The 23,519-nt window shown below is 42.5% G+C and overlaps 1 protein-coding gene across 2 annotated transcripts; it reads right to left on the bottom strand.

Moving 5' to 3' along the window:
- Nucleotides 1-10: 10 nt before the first annotated feature.
- On the bottom strand, nt 11-22,685 carry TMEM184C (transmembrane protein 184C). 2 transcript variants are annotated; one of them, XM_034771974.1, is made up of 10 exons: nt 22,332-22,685; nt 17,484-17,614; nt 17,351-17,387; nt 14,302-14,507; nt 8,909-8,983; nt 5,266-5,359; nt 4,295-4,407; nt 3,262-3,361; nt 1,460-1,631; nt 11-976 (listed from the first exon to the last, which is right to left on the bottom strand). In XM_034771974.1, the coding sequence occupies exons 1-10, from the start codon at nt 22,446-22,448 to the stop codon at nt 681-683; spliced, it is 1,341 nt and encodes a 446-aa protein (XP_034627865.1). In that variant the 5' UTR covers nt 22,449-22,685; the 3' UTR covers nt 11-680. The 2 variants fall into 2 exon arrangements, with proteins under 2 accessions (XP_034627865.1, XP_034627866.1); XM_034771975.1 differs by lacking the exon at nt 8,909-8,983.
- Between the last annotated feature and the right edge of the window lie 834 nt (nt 22,686-23,519).

The following is a 23,519-nucleotide window of genomic DNA, read 5'->3' as shown; positions in this document are numbered from 1 at the left end:
AACTTAGTTTTTAAAAGGATGCTTTGGCTGACGCCCAGAGACATTGGTGTTCTGTAATGGAAGAGAGGGTAACTTAATTAAGCAGTTTCAATTGTGTGTTTGTATAGGGGAAGGTGAAGAAGTCAGTACTCCAGCCACACACTATCCCCAAATTTACAGGGTCACCACCTCATTGGAGAGGTAAACTTAACATAAAAAGTCTCCACAATTCAGTTTCTTAAATTATATTCCTGAAATCAAGTCTCCCAGTTAGCAGCTCTACCTTTATCACACACATTTGAAGAGTAATAGAGTATTTGTTTACAGATATATCTTCTGTGTTAACAGATACCAGTGTAATCTTAATATAGCACTGCCCTTTTTATGCTAGGTACTATATAGCTTTCTAAATACTTTATCCCTCTTAAGAAATGGATTCTTAAAATCTGTGCTGGAAATTTAAACTATGTACATGTTTTATATTCAACTGATACACTATATACTCAAATCCATTATAGAATTTAAACAAATTCAGTATTCAAAACAGACTCCAACCACTTACTTTGTTCCTGTTTGTGAGACATGCTGCAGTTTGTCCAGCTATTAACAACCCCTTCAAGAGCAATGGAATACGTCATCATGAAACAATATGGTAGGAAAGCACAGAATAGATTCTTTAGCACACTCAAGTAGAGATGGGTTTAACTTTTATCCAAAGGCTTCTCAGATGTATTATGCCCTGGAACAAGGTAATCCTCATTCTCTTCTGCAACAATAGTGTTATAAATGCCATCAGGTATTGTGGTTGTTGTAGGTGTAGTCAGAGGTGTCACAGTGTGTCCAAACCCCTGGTAGTGGCCACTCATGGGTGAAGATGGCATAGAAGCAGCATCAGAAATTGGGTCTTGTGTAGATGAAGACAGTAAACTTGTATGTTCGTTTTGTTCATGATCCTCAGCAAAAAATATTTTCCTTGGTTGGCCCAAAACTGTTCTTCCTAAAGTTGTGCCAAATTAAGAAGTATTATTAATTATTTTTATAGCTCAAACAGCGTGCCAGGTGCTTTGTAGATATTTAGTACAAAATAGTAAGCGTGCTAGATGAAACTGGTCTTTGTCTTAACATATCAGACATTGAAGATGGGAGGCTCAAGCCATAGTAGGAAAAACAAGTAGTAATGGAAAAAACAATGACTTCAGTGAATCAGAATGAAAACATGCCACTAAATATTCATATCTTTATCTCCTGCCCCCTCAAAACGTTTACCCCAAAACAAAGTAATAAAAACCAAAATAAAACACACAAACTCTACCCCATCAAAATTTTTATCCCAACAAGGTAGAAGTGCCAAAAACTCTACTAAAACCTTCAATTGCTATCAAATTTATGTGGAAGGTGCTCAGATATTGCAGTGACGGGTAGCAATTGAAAACCTTAAGATAAATATTTTATAAAATTGATGCAGCAGCCTAGTACTTACCAACATTTCGAACCTGTTCAGATATATCTGCCCTAATATCAGAAATATCCCACATTGCAAGAAAGGAATCAAAGCATGATCCTTCTTCAGCTTCTTGGACATAAGGTTTATAGGAAAAACTGTAGTGATGAGCAATAGCAGCAAAGAACATCTCCACACAGATGATAAAATCCTGCAACAAGGAGACACACACTTATTCATATCTAGTCCTGCAAGAACATCACCATGACAAAATATGTATTCCTAGATCTCTATTTCCAGTGCAAGACTGACAGGAACTCCCTCAGCTCTGAAAAACTGATGCTTTGGGCACCAATAGCTGCTCCCTGTGCACCAGCAGCATTTCAAGAGCCCACGTGAGTCTGGCAGATTGCTTTGACAACTAGGCTTATTACAGCCTGTTCCAATTTGGCACTTTGTGGCATCCAAGCCCATATCCTGACTTGCTGGAAGTAGACACTCAGTAATTAATATCTTTTGAAGAAGTATTCAAAAATGTATGTATTTTATGTGCAAAAAAAATCTAAGTTGGGACTATTTAAAATATATTTCTATAATACACATGACATGTGACAAGGTGCTGAGCGTAATGTTCTTCAGCACTCATTCAGGATGACTTGTAGCCTTAATTATGAGTAAGCAGTGTGATTTAGTCATGGAGGCCACGGATGTCACAGAATCCATGACTTCCAGTGACCTCCATGACTTCAGCCTGTGGTGTTTGGAAGCTGCAGGGTCTCCCACTGCACGTGGAGCCAGGAAGCTGCAGGGTACCTCTGGGATGGCAGAGGGGGAACTCCCCACCCTCCAGGGGTGGCAAAGGAGTACCCCAAAGCCCCCAGCTGCTGCACGCAGGTCCTAGCCCTTACACAGCTGCCTGCTTCAGGTGGTATGGGGACCCACATATCCCCATTTTGTGAAGGATATTTTTAGTACAAGTCAGACAGGTCACAGCATCCGTGAATTTTTCTTTTTTGCCCATGACCTAAGTTCCTTGTAATCTGCACGTCTGTGCCACGGCCTATTTAGTGCCACGCAGGTGCTCAGGGAACCCGCCCAAGGACCTGCCGCAGCCATGGGTAGGGCGCCTCTTCCCTGGCCCCGAAACCTGCTGGGGTGACCTGACCTGGACCTGTCGCAGGGCGCCCCTTCCCGAATCCAGCCATGGCCCGGACCTGCGGGGAAGCCCTTATCCTGCAGCTCCAGCCCCCGAGCTGCCGCAGCAGGAAGAGGCGTCTCTCCCCCCCAGCCCAGGTGCTGCTGCTGGGTGGAATCCTCTCTCCCTGCCGTAGCCCTGGACAAACTCCTCCTCCACTGCATTGGCACTTTTTGACAGTCCTCAGCCCCACCCCAGAGCCCGCACCCCAACCCTCTGCCCCAGCCCTGAGCCCTGGTCTCACCCCAGAGCCTGCACCCCCAGCTGGAGCCTTCACACCCCTGTACCCCAACCCTCTGCCCCAGCCCAGAGCTTCCTCCCACACTCCAAATTCCTCGGCCCCATCCCCACCACATGAATTTTGTCACACATCACCTCCGTATCGGTGCACATAAAATTCATTCCACACGTGTGTGGGAAAAATTAGAGGGAACACTGCCCAAGACCTGTCTGTGACTTTTACTAAAAATGTCTGTGACAAAATCATAGCCTTATTCATAATACTATCCGATATGCAACAGAAATCTGGCTTCTCACATTGGAAACATGAGTTTCTATGAACATGCAATCCTGTTTGTAACTTTCATTTGGAAATACTCTTTACCCCTCTACCAGTTCCCTGTAAACAACAGCTGTGTGTACTTACCTGTAGGCCTGTGGCCACAGCTTCCACACTTTGCCATTCCCAGGTGCGTTTTTCAGAAATAACACCAATTTTCACCAGCAGTGCAATAAGAACAGCTTGCCTATAAAGATTATTTATATTATAGTAGCACCTAAAGGACCCATTATACTAGACACTGTAAAAAACACATTTCAAAATAGTCCCTGTCCTAAGCAGCTTACAATCTAAACAGATAAGACAAAGAACAGAGGAAATAGATTCATAGATTATAGGACTGGAAGGGACCTCGAGAGGTCATCGAGTCCAGTCCCCTGCCCGCATGGCAGGACCAAATACTGTCTAGACCATCCCTGATAGACATTTATCTAACCTACTCTTAAATATCTCCAGAGACGGAGATATAGGCACAACGTAGTACATTTTCACATGGGATCACACAGGAGAACAGTGGAAGAGTCTGGACAGAAACCCCAAGCTTCCCAGAGTCCCAGGTTCAGTGCCGCTACACTAGAACACTGCCTCTCATAACAGAAATAGAGCAAGTTATTTGTTAACCTTATGTGACCAAGCACTCAGACTGATTTGCTGACTAGCATACAGAGTTGTGCGTAAGGCTTTGAATACAAAATTCTAGTTTTGTAGGTGAATAAAGTCTCCCACAACACAAAGTTTGCCTAGATACTTTATATTTCTTTTAAATAAGCTTGCTAGTTAAGTCTACACTAATTTAAAAGATAACTTTGAATTTCAACAATGGTAGATTTTTGTGGTTTAAACATAAGAACGGCCATACTGGGTCAGACCAATGGTCCATCTAGTCCAGTCTTCCAACACTGGCCAGTGCCAGTTGCTTTGGAAGGAATGAACAGAACAGGTCAATTGAGGGATGCATCCCTTGTTGCCCAGTCCTAGTTTCTGGCAATCAGAGGTTTAGGGGCACCTAGAGCATAAGGTTGCATCCCTGACCGTCTTGGCTGACACCAATGATCTGAACATTTTCAGTTCTACTGCAATAAGTTCTGGAACAAGCAATACTGATTAAACATTTACTTACCAGAAGGAAACAAAAACTACCATCTTCACACAAAGAAACTTGCCAACAGGCTGGATTGGGTTCAGCTCTTCACGCAGTACTTTATAAAAAAGCACAAGGCAATACATCGCAAACTAGAGGAAAAGAAAATTTCTTACCTTTTTACAGTTTTTAAATCATTATGTTTATTTTGCAAGCAGTTATTTTAAAGCAACTGTTTTATTATGTAAAATATGTTATGCAAGAAAAAAGCTAAATAAATTAGAGTTTTTCTTTTGGGTATTTAAGAACTTCTACTTTGCTTATCATTTTAAAGACTACACTTTTTAAAATTTGTTTAAGAAATGTGTCACATTGACAGTCCTAAAGAGTAAAGTCTATCCACAGAATAAGATAAAGCACAGGAAGCCGCCATGCAAAGCTCACTGTGTTTCATCACCGGCACAAATCTAACTTGGATAGACCATCTCTACTGATATGTGGATAAAATGCCACACCCATTCAGATGTTGGACTCTGCTGAGAGCGCCAACAAGGCTGTCAATTAATGCCAAATGTGTCATTTTTTCTGATGTTCACCAAAAACTGGAATGAGTTCAAATTATTTAAACTTAAACTGCAAGGAGAAAACAGTTGCACATGACTTGCAGTGACTACAGTCAGACTGGACTTGAATCAGTGATCTAGAGGTGAGAGGCTACATATTACCTTACTAAAACACTAAGCCTTTTAGTTCTCTCTCCACCTAACCACAAAGGCAAATTTTGTATATTTTCTACAGAACTGTCTAATAATGAAGAAATCAAATACTAGAAAATGACATTTTTTCCTTCTATTATGCATGTAGAGGGGATTTAGTAGATATGGTTTTGAGAAGATTTTAATAATTACTATTAGTATCTTGAAACAAAACAAGTTTGTCAGGTGATACTGACAATATTTTAAAATCGTAATTTGAACAAAACACCAAAAAGAGACATTCTTGGTACTCACCAGTTGTGACATGTTGTTAAGGATAACCAAGTAAGTCCAAGCATTTTTGAAGCTAAAGTTTCCTTCATCATATATACCAACCAACTCACAGATTCTGGAAGAAAGTTTGGTATTAACCATTGTACAAGTGAGCCTCTTTTCTAAAAGTGCTGCTAAACTAGTATCCCATTGATCAGCTGTCAGAATGTAAAACCTATGCTCACTAATACCAGTGCTGAGAGCCTGTACAAGAATGGAAGAAATTACAACTTCCAAAAATGTACATAACATGGCAAAGTTTATGGTAGTACTTCTACAATGGAAAAGGAACTGTTCCTTCAGATCTGGAAAAAAAAAAAAAACACTCATTCAAGTTTTTTCTGGTAAGCAATAGGAGCTTAAGCCAGCAATTTTCTTTTGCAGAATTTGTTTCCATTTAAAGAAATTAAACTTCTAGCCATTATGGTTGTGAAGGTAACCTTTCAAATATGAACCAACTTTAAACTAAAGAAGAACTGTCTGATGCTGCTCATATTTTTGCCAAGCATAAGAAGAGCTAAATTGGTAAAACACTTATTGAAAAGACTGAGACTTCCCAAGCTCCCTTCCCAAGATCCAAGGACAACAGCTAAAAGAAAATCTCAACATTCTCCTTTTCTCTAGCAGCAGCAAATTGGTGGAGCTTGGCTTTTCACCTGGCCACTGTCTCAACTATGTATTTCATATCTACCTCAGGTATACAGTAAATTCTTTTGAGCCCTGTAGTGAGTCGGTGTGGCTCCCCTCCTGCCCAGAAGAGGGAGCCCACGTGCAGGCACCAGAGTGGGTGGAGCCACCGCCGCCTGTCCCCGCCCCCCGGAAGTCAAGGGGCGGGACGGGAAGTATAAAGGCCGGCCGCCAGAGCTCAGTCGGCGGCCAGCCACTGCAGGGAGCAGACGTGCGGCCGGGAGCTCCCAACCAGGAGACCTCCGAGGCCCGAGGCCTAACTGGCCTGAGCTACCCTGGGCACACTACGAGGAGGAGCCGCCGGAGCCCGTCCGCGCCCGTCACTGGGAGAATCCCTGGGAGCCCCACCCCACCAACCCTGAGGGTGAGACTGCACCTGAACCCCTCTGCCCCTGCTGCTACCCAGAGGAGCCACCCGAGGACCGTTGGCCTGACTTCCCGGCAGAGCTACCGGACCTGCCACCGAGCCCTGGCCGAGAGGAGCCCATGCAGTTGGACTGGCCCGAGCCCGGCGCGATGAACGAGGTAGGCTCTGAGGGGGATCATGGAAGTAGCCCGGGGGTAGCCGACCCCGGTCCAGCTGCAACCGAGTGTGAGCCAATGTCAGTGTGTTGCGGTTTGGATACCCCACTGACCAGCAGCGGCAGTAACTGCTGCTAGGGCCCCGGGCTGGAACGCAGTGGAGTGGGTGGGCCTGCGTTCCCCCCTGCCACCCCCGCTCACGGGTAGCAGGCTTCCCCCTCACCCAACGCTCAGCTACAGAAAGCCTAGGCGTGCCATACCAGAACTGCTTGCTCACTCAGCCCCCTGCAAACAAGGGCCTGAGCTTAGCTGTGTTTGCCCCGCCCTGATCCAGGGCCTGGGCCCCTGAACTGCTTGCTCGCTCAGCCCCTGCCAACAAGGGCCTGAGCTAAACTGCGTTTGCCCCGCCCTAATCCAGGGCCTGGACTCTGAACTATTTGCTCGCTCAGTCCCCTGCAACTAAGGGCCTGAGCTAACTGTCTGCTTTGCTCCACCCTGCACCAGAGAGCCAGAGCTTTGGGACTAACTGACTGCTTGTTCCCCCAGTAGTGAGTCGGTGTGGCTCCCCTCCTGCCCGGAAGGGTCGAGCTCCGGCTAGGACAGATTACAAGCCCTATTACAGGAAGCCTGAACTGAAATACATGTTTACCACCTGCAATGGATTCAACAGTACAGAAAGAGATCCCATTTGTTACCATGTGAAACCTGACATTGACACATTTTAACAGTCCACATACAGTAACTCCTCACTTAATGTTGTAGTTATGTTCCTGAAAAATGCGACTTTATGTGAAACGATGTTAAGCGAATCCAGTTTCCCCATAAGAATAATGTAAATAGTGGGGTTAGGTTCCAGAGAAATGTTTTTCGTCAGACAAGACATTAAAACTTATACTATATATGTATATAAACAGTTTAATATTGTACACAGCAATGAATGATTGTGAAGCTTGGTGGTGAAATAAGAGGGTGGAATATTTCCCAGGGAATACCTTGCTGCTAAATGATGAACTAGCACTCGGCTGAGCCCTCAAGGGTTAATACGCTGTTGTTAATGTAGCCTCACACTCTACAAGACAGCATGGACTGAGGCAGGAGGGAGGAAACAATAGATGCAGGGCAGTAGCTGAAAACACTTCCCTGCAAAAACTTAACATGAGGAGGAGCCCATGCTATCCAGCTGGAGCGCACCACTCCCTCCTCCTGACAGCACATACATGGCTGCACAGGCGCTGACTTTCCAAAGTGCTGGGGAGTGCATGCATGAGTCAGAGAGAGACGTGCATTGTCCCTTTAAACACGCTGATGCCACTTCAAGTACATTGCCCTTTTAAGCAGATCAGCCAGTTCAGACAGCAAACAGTTTCCAGCTAGCTCCCTCCCTTCTGTCCCTGAGCCCTGTCCCCCTCCTCTGCTTTGTGAAGAGGGGATACGGTACGGAGCAAGGGGGCAGGAGCACGGGGACATCCTGATATCAGCACCCCTCTCCCCCCAGGAAGCTCTCGGGAGCAGCTCCAAGGCAGAGGGCAGGGCCAGAGCAGCACAGTAGTGCAGTGCGGGGAGGGCCACCTGAACTGCTGCTGGGCAGCTGCCAAGCCACATACCTTACAGGAAATTTAGGGGAGCTGATGGGGGGGGGGGGTTGCCAGCCCCCCTGGTTCTAATCCCCACAAGAAGAGGCTGCTCTTCCAGAGAATCCTGCAAGCAGTGGACAAAGCAGGCAGCTGCCTAAGGACGTTCTAAGGGAGCATTACGCAACTTTAAACAACCTTGTTCCCTAATAGATCAGCAACGAAACAACGTTAACCGGGACAATGTTAAGTGAGAAGTTACTGTACAGCTGGTTTAAATAAGGTCTATGCTACAATTCACAAAGGACACAAATATTTGGAACTTACGCAACACTAATAGTAATTACAGTAACTTCAAATTTAACTCAGTTTTTATAGGTGACATTCTTTTATCACCAAGTTTAGGATTTAAAATTATTTCAGATTTCCAGGAGGGCACACAGGCAAATTGCTTGCATGCATAGTTTAACCCACCTTCAACGACTAACATGTAATCTGATTGAGAAATACTCATTTGTCAAAAAAGCAAGGGGAAGCCTGCCCATTCTTTAAGACTTTTCAATTTAGCGTTTTTATAGGGGATTTTATATTTTTCTTCTTTCTGTATCAGAAGTTAAATACTCATTACCTGAGCTCAAAAAATGGTGAGCAGAGATCACAAAGAAGTCACAGGTTGATATAGTTAAGTCAGCTTCAGCTCCACTTACAACAGAGCAAAACAGAAAAGTTATGCTTTTAGATTCCATCAATTCAAATGTAAAAACCAAATGTGTAAAGAGTCATTTCCAGTGTAGCTCAAAGATTATATCCCAAAGACAAGATAAATTCTTTATGAGCATACTTACAGAGCAATAATGGTGGTAAGTGGTCTGACAACAGTGTACTGCAGCACGCCTAGTTTACATCTAAATAATAAAACTCTGCAAACAAACACAGAATTCATCACTTAAGAAATGTAAGAAAAATCAGCTCATGAAAAATCCCTGTCCTTAGTGTTTTCACTAAATTCAAACTTTACTTCAAGATAATCTACTTCCAGAATGTTTCAGTAATTAGCTCAAATATCATTCAACCGTTATGCAACAATTCATAGAATCATGGAAATGTAGGGCTGGAAAGGACATTGAGAAAACGTCCAGTCCAGCCCCCTGCACGGTGACAGGCCCAAGTAAACCATCCCTGACAGGTGTTTGTCCAACCTGTTTTTAAAAAGCTTCCAATGATGGGGATTCCGCAAGATTCCTTGGAAGCCTATACCACAGCTTAACTAGTTTTTCCTAATATCTAACCTATTTCTCTCTTGCTCCAGACTAAACCCATCACTTGTTGTCATACCTTCAATGGACACAGAGAACAATTGATCATTATCTTCTTTATAACAGCCCTTAACATATTTCAAAATTTATCAGGCACCTCTCCCCACCCCCAGTCTTCTTTTCTCAAAACTAACCATATTCAGCTTTTTAACCTGACCTATAAGGAGAGGGTTTTCTAAACCTTTTATCATTTTTTGTTGCTCTCCTCTGGACTCTCCAATTTGTCCACATCTTTCCTGAAGTGTGGTGCTCAGATCTCAGAGTACTTCAGCTGAGCCCTCACTAGTACCCAGTTGAGTGGGACAATTACCTCCCATACCTTTTAAACAGCATTCCTCTTAATACACCCCAGAATATTATTAGTCTTTTTCAATGATTTGTTAATCATTCAATTTGTGATCCACTATAACCCATATATCCTTTTCAGCAGTACTAGCACATAGCCAATTTTTTTCTCTTTTGTAGATGTGCATTTGAATTTTTCCTTCTGAAGTGAAGTACTTTGCACTTTGAAGTACTTTGAATTTCATCTTGTTGATTTCAGACCAATTTTCCAATTTGTCAGTCATTTTGAATTCTATTTCTCCAAAGGGCTGGGCAACCCTCCCAGCTTGGTGTCATCTGCAAATTTTATAAATTTACTCTCCAGTCCACTATCCCAGTCATTAATGAAAATATTGACTAGTACCAGACACAGGACTGACCCCAGTGGAATCCCACTAAATGCCTGCCCCCAGTTTGACAGCAATCCATTGATAGCTACTCTTTAAGTATGGTCTTTGTGCCAGCTGTACACTCACCTTAAGAGTAATTTCATCTAGACCACATTCCCATAGTTTGCTTATGAGAATACCGTGTGGAACTGTATTAAAAGCCTTACTAAAAAATGAAGATATATTACATCTACTACTTTTCCCCCATCCACTAGGCCAGTAATCCTCTTAAAGAAGGAAATTAGGTTGCTTTGGCATGATTTGTTCTTGACAAATCCATGCTGGCTACTCCTTATAACACTATTATCTTCTAAGTGCTTACAAAGTGATTAATAATTTGTTCCAGTATCTTTCCAGATATCATAGTTAGACTGACTGGTCTACGATTCCCTAGATGAAGATAGGTACTATGTTTTCCTTTCTCTAGTTTTTTGGGACCTCGCTCATCCTCAAGGAACTCTCAAAGATAATTGCTACAGGTTCTGAGATCGCTTCAGCTATTTCCTTAAAGTACCATCAGATGAATTTCATCAGGCCCAGACGACTTGAATACATTCTAACGTATCTAAATATTCTTTAACTTGTTCTTTCTCTATTTTGACTCATATTCCTTCCTCCTTGTCATTAAAATTAATTGTGCTGAGTGGTCACCAATTAACTTTTAGTGAAGACTGAAGCAAGAGGTATTAAAGACCTTAGCTGTCTTCATGCCATCAGTTATGAGCTCTCCTTCCCTGCTAAGCAGAGGACCAACACTTTCCTTTGTGTTTCTTTTACTCCTAATGAATTTTAATAACTTTTATTGCCTTTTATGTCCCTTGCTTTTGCTTGCTTGTGTTTTAGCCTGATTTTGTTCTGACATGCTTGTGCTATACTTTTGTACTCCTCCTTAGCAATCTGTCCAGGTTTCCACTTCTTTTAGAATTCCTTTTTGATTTTTCAGATCCTAATGGAGCCATATTGGCCTCTTACTAGTATTCCTACCTTTCCTTCACATCAGGATAGTTTGCAGTTTTGCCTTTAATATTGTCTCCTTTTGGAACTGCCAAGTCTGCTGAACTTTTCCCTTAGATTTTCTTCCCAAGGGATCTTATCTCTGAGTTTGTTAAAGTCTGCTTTTTTTAAGTCCATTATCTTTATTCTGCAGCTCTCACGTCTTCATTTTCATGATCACTTTCATCTAAATTGTGTCCCACCTTCAGATTTGCTACCAATTCTTCCCTATTGTATCAGAATCAAGCCTAAAATGGCTGTCCCCCTAGTTACCTCCGCCACTTTCTGGAACAAAAAATTGTCCCCAATACATTCCAAGAACTTATTAGAAATTTTGCATTTTGCCCTATTATTTTTTTCAATGGGTGTCTGGGCTGTTAGAGTCCCCCATTACAATTGGGTCCTAATGTTTTGGATATTTCTGTTATTTGTTCTAGAAATGCCTCATCCACCTCCTCTTCCTGAGTGGTGATCTATAGTAGACCTGTACTATGATGTCACCCTATTTTTTAACCCCTTTTATCTTTACCCAGAGACTCTCAACTGGTCTACCTCCCACCTCCCTCTGGATCTCAGAACAAATGTACACATCTGTAACCTCCAAGGAGATTACCTGGATTCCTAGGGCTCTGTCTGCTGGCAGCTCAGAGAGAGGCACATTGTCCCTGGTAGGGAGAAGGAGTCAAGGCAGACTCAGAGTCTGCCCAGCAACCAATAAGTAGCTCAGGAAAGGGGAGAAGCCATTTTTAGTCAGTCTGGAGCCAGCCAGGGCAAGGGCAGGACTGGCTGTGTGGAGAGCTGGTGAGTCCCAGGCCTGCATGCAGGGTTCCTCCTGAAAGCTGGCCTATAAGGACCTGACAGCAAGATCAGCAGGGTTTTTCCTTCTCCACTGATGATTCCCAGTTTGTACAGTTTTGCTGGGAAACTCCCCCAGCCAGGCTGAGTTATCCCTCCAGCTCCCTAGGTGAGACCAGTCACCACATGGTCAGTTCTGCTCTGTCTGCTAGTCCAGGGCTGCTGCCTGCTGTGCGTGTGTCTGGACGCTGGCCTAGGAGACTACAGTTTGGATTTTAGTACAGTTGTGTAATCTGCACCTTGAGCCCTGCACCTCTTTGTGGTAAGGGGAAATCCTGGGACCGAAGCAGCCTGATTCCTGCCAGCAGAGATCAGCCCCTCTGCAGTGACTGAGGAGTTCAGAGTCATCTCTGAACCTGAGGATCATTCATGGAGTTTGAGAGTGCACCATCTTTTAGTCAGTCAGGGAATTTATTTTGGGGACCCCCTACTCCCTGAACTGTGTCCTCAAGACAGGGAGTAAGGGTTTGGGGATTTTATAACCAGCTGCATATTAAACCTGTGGAGGGACTTACACCTCCTCCTACTTGTGAGTCCTTTGGCCTGTACTGAACCCAGTAAGCCACACTGCTAAACCACTGCAGAGAAGAATTTTGTGGTCATAGATCATCAAGGGCCCCAACAAAGTACACGTACCAACGGGACACTAATCTTATATTTGCTACATCAGGTCACGTGATAGGGGAAAGTCACGGGTATTATCAGCATGGGCACCGGTGACTCTAAAAATAGTGTTTTACCCTGTTATGTTACATTTGTCTCCTGTTTAATATAATTATTGTGTTGAATATATTGTATATTGGTATTATTTCTTGGAAGTCTACAACTATCTGGCAGTAAGTGGGGATTACCCTGTGGTTAGAATTTTCCTCCCAAGCTGCCCTGGTGACCTGCCAGGAAGGAATGATGGGGGTGGAGGCACCACCAAATAAATTCATAGGAAAAAATAAAGACACACCCTGCTAAGTGGGTGGTGGGATCCAGAAGAACCCAAACCTGTCAGCAGATTGGCATTAAAGAAGGTAACCGGGTGGAGAGGGGGTGCTACATATCCTTGATGTATAATCCAATACCTTTTCTCATTTTACCCTGCCTGTCCTTTCTGAAAAAGCTATACCTCTCTACACCAATATTCCAGTCATGAGATTTATCCCACCAAGTCTCTGTGATGCCATCATACATTACACAATGGCAGTAGCTCTCAATCTTTCCAGACTGCCGTACCCCTTTCAGGAGTCTGATTTTGTCTTGTGTACCTCAAGTTTCACCTCACTTCAAAACTTGTAACACAAGACATAAAAATACAAAAGTATCACAGCACACTATTACTGAAAAATTGCTTACTTTCTCATTTTTACCATATTATAAAATAAATCAATTGGAATATAAATACTGTACTTACATTTCATGTATAGTAAACAAATCAGTATAAACAAATCATTGTCTATGAAATTTTGGTTTGTACTGACTTCTCTAGTGCTTTTTATATAGCTTGTTGTAAAACTAGGCAAATATCTAGATGTGTTGATGTACCCCCTGGAAGACTTCCGATTATCCCAAGGGGTACACCTACCCCTGGTTGAGAACCACTGCACTATGGAATATAGACTGGCAGATTGTTTTATTTCACCCTACAGAACATTGACGTATAGAAATATTCAATGCTTCCTTTCCTTCAGCCACAAAAAACCTGACTATTACACAGCACAATAGAATTCTAGTTCAGATGTGTTATAGGATACAGTCACTAACAATGTCAAAACGTTTGCTTAGTCATAAACAAAGTCATTCTGAAAAACTCATGATATTTCAGCTTTATCAAAATATCAAACAGGAGAAAGAGGACATATTATTCATCAGATGAAGCAACCAGAAACATCAGTTAGTGGGCCAAATCCTGCTCATCTTACTCACATTAGTTGTTGAAGTGAAGTCAATGAAGCTACACTGCATGAGTAAGTCTACAGTAACAGGATTTGGCCCCTGCTCTAGGGTACTGCTGGAAAATAGTGTGCCCCCAAAAGAGGCAAATTCAAGAGAAGCACCTGTTCTCCATGATGAATGTTGCTTTCATACCTATTTTTGGAAAATAAGGAAGTCTCTTTCAGTATCATACAAGTTAATTAGTTATCATCTAAAAACATCTAATTCTGTAATGTTTACAGCTAACTGAAAAGACTTTCCACAACCAGCTCAGAAGTGGTAAACCAAACCCTCTGTACTGTGTGCACATTGTAAATTCACTTAGCTAGGTAGCATCAACTATAGTACTAAGTATGAACAACAGTATCTTCTGTATCGAAGTACACAGTATTAACCGTTCAAGATATTATTAATATAAAGATACTATAATGTACTCACTCTCCCATAGCCCATGATGGACAACAACAAAGGGGAGGTAGATGTCTCTGCTGATCTTTGGCTTCTATGATTAATACCAGATTTGGATACCGGTTGGTTAAATAATTTGAAAGGAATACCATAAAATTGTAGATGACGTATGCTTCATAGCATTCTCTACAGGTATCCACATATATTGCAATGTTGGGATATTTCAAAGCTATCCACTGTAAGAAAACATGGAGACATTAAAAAGTTGCATTCAAGTAAAACAATTGAATCCAAGTATAGACTGAATACTTTTCATATAAATTACTTTTATGGACAGTATCCCTGGCATACCCAAAGAGTATATAAGCAACAGTATGTCAAAGTAATTGAAAACTGTGTATTATACAAGGGAGGGAGTTAAAGTTGCACTTTTTCATTCCATAAACTGGCACTACTTGGCTAGACAATACCCTACCGTTGTTGCCTAACACCTCAGTCAGAGCTTAGAATTTCCTGTCTAGTGGACACCTCGTCTGAGAGTCTCACAATATTGATTTATTCTCCCATGGGCTTTGTGAGAAATAGCATTATTGCCATTTTACATATGGGAAACTGAGGCACAGATTACTTACTACACAGATTAAATAGCTTGCCTAAGGTCACACAGGGGAAGAGTTAGAACATTGAACTGAACCCATATCTGAGTCCCAGTCCAGCGATTTAATCACAAAAGCATCCTTCTTTTTCAAAAAAGAGCTAAAATAGATTATGAAGTGCAGAGAATTAAGGCCAACTAGTGAGAGTCTGAAACAGACCTTGTGACATCCTGACTCCCATTCTTTTTCTCATTGCCCAACAGTAAGCAGTAGCAGGCTCTCTTTTGCCAGGTATGACATTCCCCCAAACATCTGGAAAGGAGTCCCAATTGTTCTGCAGTACTAGAGGACTTAAAAGCTGTATGTATGCATTCTAGTGCAGCCTACCTTCACTGTTTTAGGAAGTGACATAGACCAGTAGCATTTTTTAGTATATGAACGAAGTTCAGTTTTCAGAGGTTCATAGCTCTGTCAAAAAAACAATTTCCCCTAATATATCCAAGCACTTTGCAGTGATGGCTATTTCCATGAAAATTTCAACTGTCTACTCCCCCGTTTAAGGGTTGGAGTTCTTAAAATAAGTTGCAAGTTTTTAATGTGAAAAGTATGTTTCACACAGATACCCCATAACTCCACAATAAAGACTTTTGTTTAATGTAAATAAGAAATCTTACTCCAAGACAGTTTCAGAAATGTATAAGCAACCAAAGACAGAGGATTAGACTAGAAATTATGCAACTGTATCTTAAAAGGAGCCATACTTATGTACTTATTTGGGGTTTATTCCCAATTTTGTCACCCACTTGGCTGCCAGCCTCTGTGGTTCAGTTAGATCATCCATAACGTGGGTACAAGTTTTAAAATATGCTAGTCACATTTCTAAAGATACCCACTACCTTTTACACAGCTGAGACATATTTGTAGCAGACAAGTCATGTAACAACATGAGCTATAACAGTATTGGTTTAACTAACTTCCATTAGGTTCTGCCTTCCTGCTCTTTGCAGATATAAGCTATCTGAAATATTCATGTTTGGGCTGAAGTTTTCTAAACTTGGTCTCTACCCAAAGGCACATTTTTTGTAGAAATCTGAGCAAAATCCCCTTCAGTTAAAGAGGGGAAGAGACATAATTTCTCATTCAAAAAACCCCAAGTCTAATTTTTTTGTGTATCAAACACACTGAAAAAACTTGACAAGAACACAACTCTTCAGTGAGGACATCATATTTGTGATTTTTTGCAAGGCAAAAATCTACAGTAATTATCCTCTACCACTCCTTCTCATGCTATTTCTCTTCACAGAACGTCCCAGCTAGCCTCTATTGCTGTTCCCTCCCTCCTTGGTCAGCTAGCTCCTTTGCTTGGTCACTCCACATTCCTCTCTTGAAAAGAGATTAAGAAATGGAAGAATTAAGTCCTTTGACTGTAACACAATGTACTACCAGGATGGATCTAGAATAGCTATTGTAACCCTGTAGTATCTGAAAGGGGATTTGGAACGTTGCTTGGCTTTGCTAACAGAAACGGTGTATTGTGCAATATACTTATGGAGAACCAAAGGAGTGCACTCATGAAGATAGCCTCTACTAACAGAGGCTGACACGTGGGGTTCCGCTGTGTCCAATATCATGGTCGGATGGCTTAGGATCCTTTGGTTTTGTTTTCACTCCAGGAATGGAGTGGGATCTTAGACTGCTCTTTTTATTCTCCAAGGGGAAAGGAACCAATGAAAGCCTTATAGTATTCACAAATTCTGAGTATCTGGAACCAGGTTAGGCTGCTAGAGCCTCCTAGACCAGCAAGATTTGGGGACTGATTTAGCACTCTTTGCGAGCTCTTGGAGTGAAGGTGCTGTAGACTGCATGCTGCAAAAGATACTATTTTTCCTCCAAGCATGCCAGACACCTCATGTGTGTGTCCAGATTGGGGAATACAGCATGACAAGAAGCACCCCTCTTGAATCAGGCCTTCTGTCTCCTTTGGATCTGTGAACTCATATCAAGGTGCAGGAACTAATAAATCTTAAAAGAAATATCTTTATAAATAAAAACAAAAATCCTATCAAAAATTATGAATCCTAACTTATTAATAAATATAACTAAGGCATGGGATCTCTGACGAAGCTAGAGAGGTTCCTGGTCCGTCTGGTACTGCAGTTGAAAAGAACCGAGGAGGACAGAGCGCCACTCCCCTTTTACAATCTTGCCCTCAGAAAGTTCAGGAACAGTGAGGGGAAGGCTAGGAGGGTGCATGAGAGTTCTCCAGCAGTCACTGCTAGGTTCCATCACCAGAGCTGCATTGTTGACACACCCCACGAATAGGAATGTGCAGAGGCAATTTGAAAAACTATCAGGATTATAGCAATGATTTCACATTAGCATTGTTTCTGTGATGTGTTACACTGGTTTCCATTTCCCCCAGAGCAAGCAAAATACAATAGTTCAGTGAATTCCAAACTAGAAACTGGAAAGAATACACTTACGCTGTCTAAACTGTAAATCGGCACCATCCATAGAATCCTGTATTGATGACAAAAGAACATCTGAGATTATTGCAAGTATTTTCATCACCAGGAATGAAATTTAATATTAGCAACAAAATATGTAAAGTGTTACCTTATTATTGGTTTCTGTAATTCAGGTTGAGTATAATGAACTAAGTGTTGCAATATATCCCAGAGAGAAATTGGTATAGTCATCAGTAGAAAAATTCCAGCAATAAACCATGCCTTGGTATGAATTCCAACCTTAGAAGGGAGAGAAGGAAGAACAGCACAAATACAAAAAATGTAATGTTAATTTACTGTACCTGTATCACTACCATTTTAATCAATTTTTGAAGTATGTTTTTTTTAAATGATATAACAGGATTATGCACTGAATATATAAAATAAAGTATAAGAGCGGGAATTCAGCAAACATCCGTGAGAGTGAAACTGGTATGTTTAAGTATTTAAAAGTGTTGCGCATCAGGAAATAAGAATTGTCAAATTAAAATCAAAGCATCTATATTGATACATGGGAGAAACAAAACCAAAGATAGAAATATTGATAGTTGTTCAGTTATGAGACTAATCCAGTGAGTGATCCCACATTAAGTTCCCTTTGGTTCTTCTTCTCATACAGTAGGGGATGCCAACCAACGAAAAGAAACAACTTTATAATAAATTAAAGTTGTTAATAAAATTAATAATGGAAGGAAATTAAAATGAATATGGGAAATATGATTGCAACTAAGAGAAAGTAAATGTATTACACAATGTAAAAGGTAAATTAATGATACAATAATTGATTATATAAAATATTAAAAATACATTCTAAAACGATCAAAAAATAAAAATTAGCATAAAAAATTAATTAAAATCAGAGGAAACAATACCACAAAGCAAGTGTATGTTCAACAAGGAACTACAACTAAATAACAACATTATTCTATTTAATTTATGACATAATGTCACTTTAAGGAATCAATTAAAAGAGCACGGTACTCAACTGAGATAGACAACACTCCAAATCTTTAATGTAAATTTAACAACCATACTTAATGAATGAGTATAGAATAAGAATGGCCATACTGGGTCAGACCAAAGGTCCATCTAGCCCAGTATCCTGTCAACCGACAGTGACCAATGCCAGGTGTCCCAGAGGGAGTGAACTTAACGGGTAATGATCAAGTGAGCTCTCTCCTGCCATCCATCTCCACTCTCTGACAGAGGCTAGGGACACCATTCCTTACCCATCCTGGCTAATAGCCATTAATGGACTTAACCTCCATGAATTTATCTAGTTCTCTTTTAAACCCTGTTATAGTCCTTCACAACCTCCTCAGGCAAGGAGTTCCACAGGTTGACTGTGCGCTGTGTGAAGAACTTCCTTTTATTTGTTTTAAACCTGCTGCCTATTAATTTCATTTGGTGGTCCCTAGTTCTTATATTATGGGAACAAGTAAATAATTTTTCCTTATTCACTTTCTCCACACCACTCATGATTTTATATAACTATCATATCCCCCCCTTAGTCTCCTCTTTAATCTCTCCTCATATGGGATCCGTTCCAAACCCCTAATCATTTTAGTTGCCCTTTTCTGAACCTTTTCTAATGCCAGCATATCTTTTTTGAGATGAGGAGACCACATCTGTAAGCAGGTTTCAAGATGTGGGTGTACCATGGATTTATATAGGGGCAATAAGATATTCTCCGTTTTATTCTCTCTCTTTTTTAATGATTCGTAACATCCTGTTTGCTTTTTTGACTGCCGCTGCACACTGCGTGGACGCCTTCAGAGAACTATCCACGATGACTCCAAGATCTCTTTCCTGATTATTTGTAGCTAAATTAGCCCCCATCATATTGTATGTATATTTGGGGTTATTTTTACCAATGTGCATTGCTTTATATTTATCCACATTAAATTTCATTTGCCATTTTGTTGCCCAATCACTTAGTTTTGTGAGATCTTTTTGAAGTTCTTCACAGTCTGCTTTGGTCTTAACTATCTTGAGCAGTTTAGTATCATCTGCCAACTTTGCCACCTCTCTGTTTACCCCTTTCTCCAGATCATTTATGAATAAGTTGAATAGGATTGGTCCTAGGACTGACCCTTGGGGAACACCACTAGTTATCCCTCTCCATTTTGAAAATTCCTATCCTTTGAGATCGAAGAGAACAACTTCAAATCAGGTGGTCACTGTAAGATCAATGCTAAATTTTTATTGTACTTCTAATTATTGTTTCAATAATAATAGCCACAGAATGTATATATATTGAATAGAACAGCCTCAATACCATAAAGGTTGTGTAGGGTTAGTTAGCAGGCGTTGAAGGTTTGAAATTACTGTCCAGTGCAATGATATAAAGCTGAGGCTTAAGTCGAGCAAGGTGAGGTGTGCTTAAGCAGCATGGTGGGATGAAACAATGAAGTCCCAGGGACTATATAGAGAGGAAGATAACATTTCTGAGAGAAGCTTTTACGTGTGAACACAGAATGATCAAATTTAAAATGCAAAAAAGAATACAGAAATGCAACTTGCTCTCAGAGCTTGGGTAAAACAAGGACATTTTATTTATAATCTAAGAAGGAACACAGTTGTTTGACTAGTGAGAACTCACAATTTAGAATGAATTCTGATAGTTAGGAACACTTATAAACAGGGTAAGTTTATCCCTTGGGGGAAGGGATAGCTCAGTGGTTTGAGCATTGACCTGCTAAACCCAGGGGTGTGAGTTCAATCCTTGAGGGGGGCCACTTAGGGATCTGGGGCAAAAATCAGTACTTGGTCCTGCTAGTGAAGGCAGGGGGCTGGACTCAATGACCTTTCAAGGTCCCTTCCAGTTCTAAGAGATAGGCATATCTCCATATATTATTATTTATAAATAGAGAAGAATATTATTATTATTTATAAATAGAGAAGAAAGCATTTCATGATGTGGAAAACAAACATAAGGTTGAAATAAGGTAGAAATTATGAGTACTTATTTTCTCTCACTCACACAGCATAAACAGCAAGCAGTGAAAGTGGAGGGAAAAAAACTGAGATTACTTGTCTTTTACTCACTTAGGACCAGTCTACACTACAGTTAGGTCAACATAAGACAGCTTATGTTGACCTAATTATGTCAGTGTCTATATTACAGCCTTCCTCCCACCAACATAACTCCACCTCCCTGAGAGGCGTAAGGCTTATGTTGGTGTAGTTAGGAGGACACAGTGTCTGTGTAGACTGCCTCCCTTTACATCAGCTGTTGGTTCTCTTGTCAATTTCATGGCAGGAGCTGTGAAACTTACAAGGAATCTGAGCAGCTAGAGCCCAGCTGAACCCTGCTCTGGGCTGGGAGTCGGAATGGACCCCACTCCCAGCTCGGAGTCAGGGGCAAGAAGCCCTTGTGGCTCCCCGCTACCCCTGGCTCCTAGCTGGGAACAAGAAGCCCTGGCGGCTTTGGACTCCGCTCCCAGCTGGGAGCCAGGGTGAGAAGCCCCGGCGCCCATTCCCTCTGTTGGGAGTCAAACAGCCTTGTCAATTTCAAAAAGAGGGAACAGGGTAGAGGGGCCAAGAAGCCAATGCAGCTGGACCCCCTCCCCAGGGTTGAGGAGCCCAAGTTGGCTTCCCTCAGCTCCGGCAAGGAATGAAGAGGGGAGAAGCCCTGGTCTCCCAGCTCTGCCGACAGCTCCCAGGAGGGAGTCTGGCTGCCCCACTGGCTCACAGCAGGCTGCCTCCCCTTTGGCTTCAACAGAAATCAGTCTTTATTAAAGTGGATTTCTAGTTTAAATGAAGGGTTATTTTTATACACACACACACACACAGTGGTATGTGTATATACACACACACAGTGGTATGTGTATATACACACACACAGTGGTATGTGTATATACACACACACACACCCCACCACGTGAGCCTAATGCATACTAAATTCATGTCATAGACAGGTTTCAAATCTATTTTCTCTTATTTAAAAAAAAGTTGACTTTTTAAATAAATTTATTTGATTAGACTATTAAACTCGTATAAAAAGCTTTGAAACTGGTTCAGCATGTTGCATTGACAGACTCCCATCCATGCTTGAGTGGCAAATGACATCACTTTTAAAGGGAAACAGTCAACTTAATCACTTATGCCTGAATGTTTAATTCACTATTGTTAAAATACCTAAGACTATTGATCCTGAAGGAGAATAGAGAAAAATATTTTCTTCCACTGTTTACTTTGTGCTTTTATCAGCACTTGAATACAGTTAGTTTTCACAGTTTCCATTCAGTCATTCATGTGCTACTGTTTGTGTTATCTTTAAAATCACAAAAATTGGCATAGCCTCAAGAGAAGGTAGTAACTTTAATTAATTATTTTTTTTACTTAGCAGATTTTGAGTCTGTGTCCTTTCATATGTTGATACTAGCACTAGGTATAAAAAAATAAGACTTCTGACAGAGCTGGACTTCATAGTTAATGGGCTTTACATTGGGAACTTTCAATTAACTTTTCTGATGTCACTTTCTTTTTATGACATCACAAACTATAAATCTGCAGAGAGGATTTATAAATAAGATTTTGTATTTATGAAGGTAACATTAGGTTTAACTACAAGGAGTAAATAACAGGAAATGAGCCTCAAGATGATTGTTTTGAGCAAGGCATTAGATTCGTCGCTGGACCAAATGCAAGACTGAAATAGGAGAATTGTTGCCAAGATGCACAGCGTGTGCCCCCGTTGACAGGAAAATGATAGGATTATACACGCAGTTTTACTCATGGCAGTTGAAGGTGTGAACGTTAATTTTGTTTTCAAAGCCCATCGGCGTGTATGCAAACCAGGCGATCCCACGCTAAGGCTACAGCCTTGTTTGTTTATGTCGTGCCCGGATCCACGCCGTGGTGCTGCCACTCTCGCCCAGCCAGGCCCCGCACGCGCGCACCCCTGCCCCTCGGTTCTCCGCGGGGAGGGAAGGAGGCAGCGGGGGCCGCTTACCTCCAGCTTCTGCAGCTCCCACACGCACAAGGGAACCGCCACCAGCAGCCCCACAACGTAGAGAACAACGACCAGCGGCCGGATCCACCTCCGCCAGTTGCCGCAGGTGCACGGCATGGTCCCGACAGAGAGCGGGGAGCGGCGCCTCCCTGTCTCCACCACCCACGGCTCCGGCGCGGCGGGCTCAGGTGCTGGGAGCCGGCCTGGAGCGCGCGAGCGGCGGGGACACCACCGACCGGGACTCGCCGGGCGGCCGGCCCATCTCACCGCCCCCTGCGGGACGCGGCCCGGACCTGCCCCACCTCCTCAGTCAGGGTCTCAGCTCCAAGCACCACTTCCGCCCCTCAGCCTAACCACACTTCCGGCTCCTGGCTCAACCACGCCGCAGTCCAGCGCTGATTGGCTGCCTGTGCGGCGTACCTTTCGCTATCCCGCCCTTCTTGTTCTCTGATTGGGCAGCAAAAACGTCAGTCCCTGGGGTGGGGTGGGGGGGGTCGATTGATCCATGAATCAGTGATTTGTTTATACAGTACGTGCTTTTACCCTCCCTCCACGCTGGCCTCTCGCACCTGCTTCCCCCCCATCGCTCCAGAGCATTGGTCTGTCCTAGCCCCTCCCAGTCGCAGGCTCCAGAGCATTGCTCTCGGCCGTTCGCTCCTCGCCCGGCGGCGTCTGGCCATTGCTCGGGCAGGAGAGCGGGGCAGCGCCTGTCCCGGGGGCCCTGCTGCCCCCGGGCATTGCCACCGTATGCTCGGAGCGGGGCATCCGCCAGCAGCAGGTCCGGCTCTCGGGGTGACTTGTTACGGGGGAAAGATGCTTCCTCGATAGAAGTAATTGGGGCCGCTTCCCTCCAGGATGGAGCTTGGTCTATATACAGCCTGTTTGGGGTTAAATCCCTTGTGCTCACTTACTGCACAGTTCAGTAGTAGGGAAGTGCCACTATGGAGATGAGGTTTTTTTTTTTTAACACTCTTACATTGTTTAAAAGAAAGTGGGCTGGTTTGTCAGTCCTCTTATTAAAAGACAGGCTCAAATCACAATTGCCTTGCACTGTAGACAGCCATAAAGGCCTTGGCTAGATTAGGGTTGAGCATATGTTGTTAAATTGCGTTCCCCAACTAATAGCTTCTAACCCTCTGGTCAAGAAAACAAGGTACTTAAACACATGCTAAACTGGTGGGGCTAAAT

The sequence above is a fragment of the Trachemys scripta genome, chromosome 5, assembly GCF_013100865.1.
Source record: "Trachemys scripta elegans isolate TJP31775 chromosome 5, CAS_Tse_1.0, whole genome shotgun sequence".
Taxonomy (NCBI): domain Eukaryota; kingdom Metazoa; phylum Chordata; order Testudines; family Emydidae; genus Trachemys; species Trachemys scripta.
Note: the sequence above shows the minus strand (reverse complement) of the source record. Positions and strands in the feature narration are given on the sequence as shown.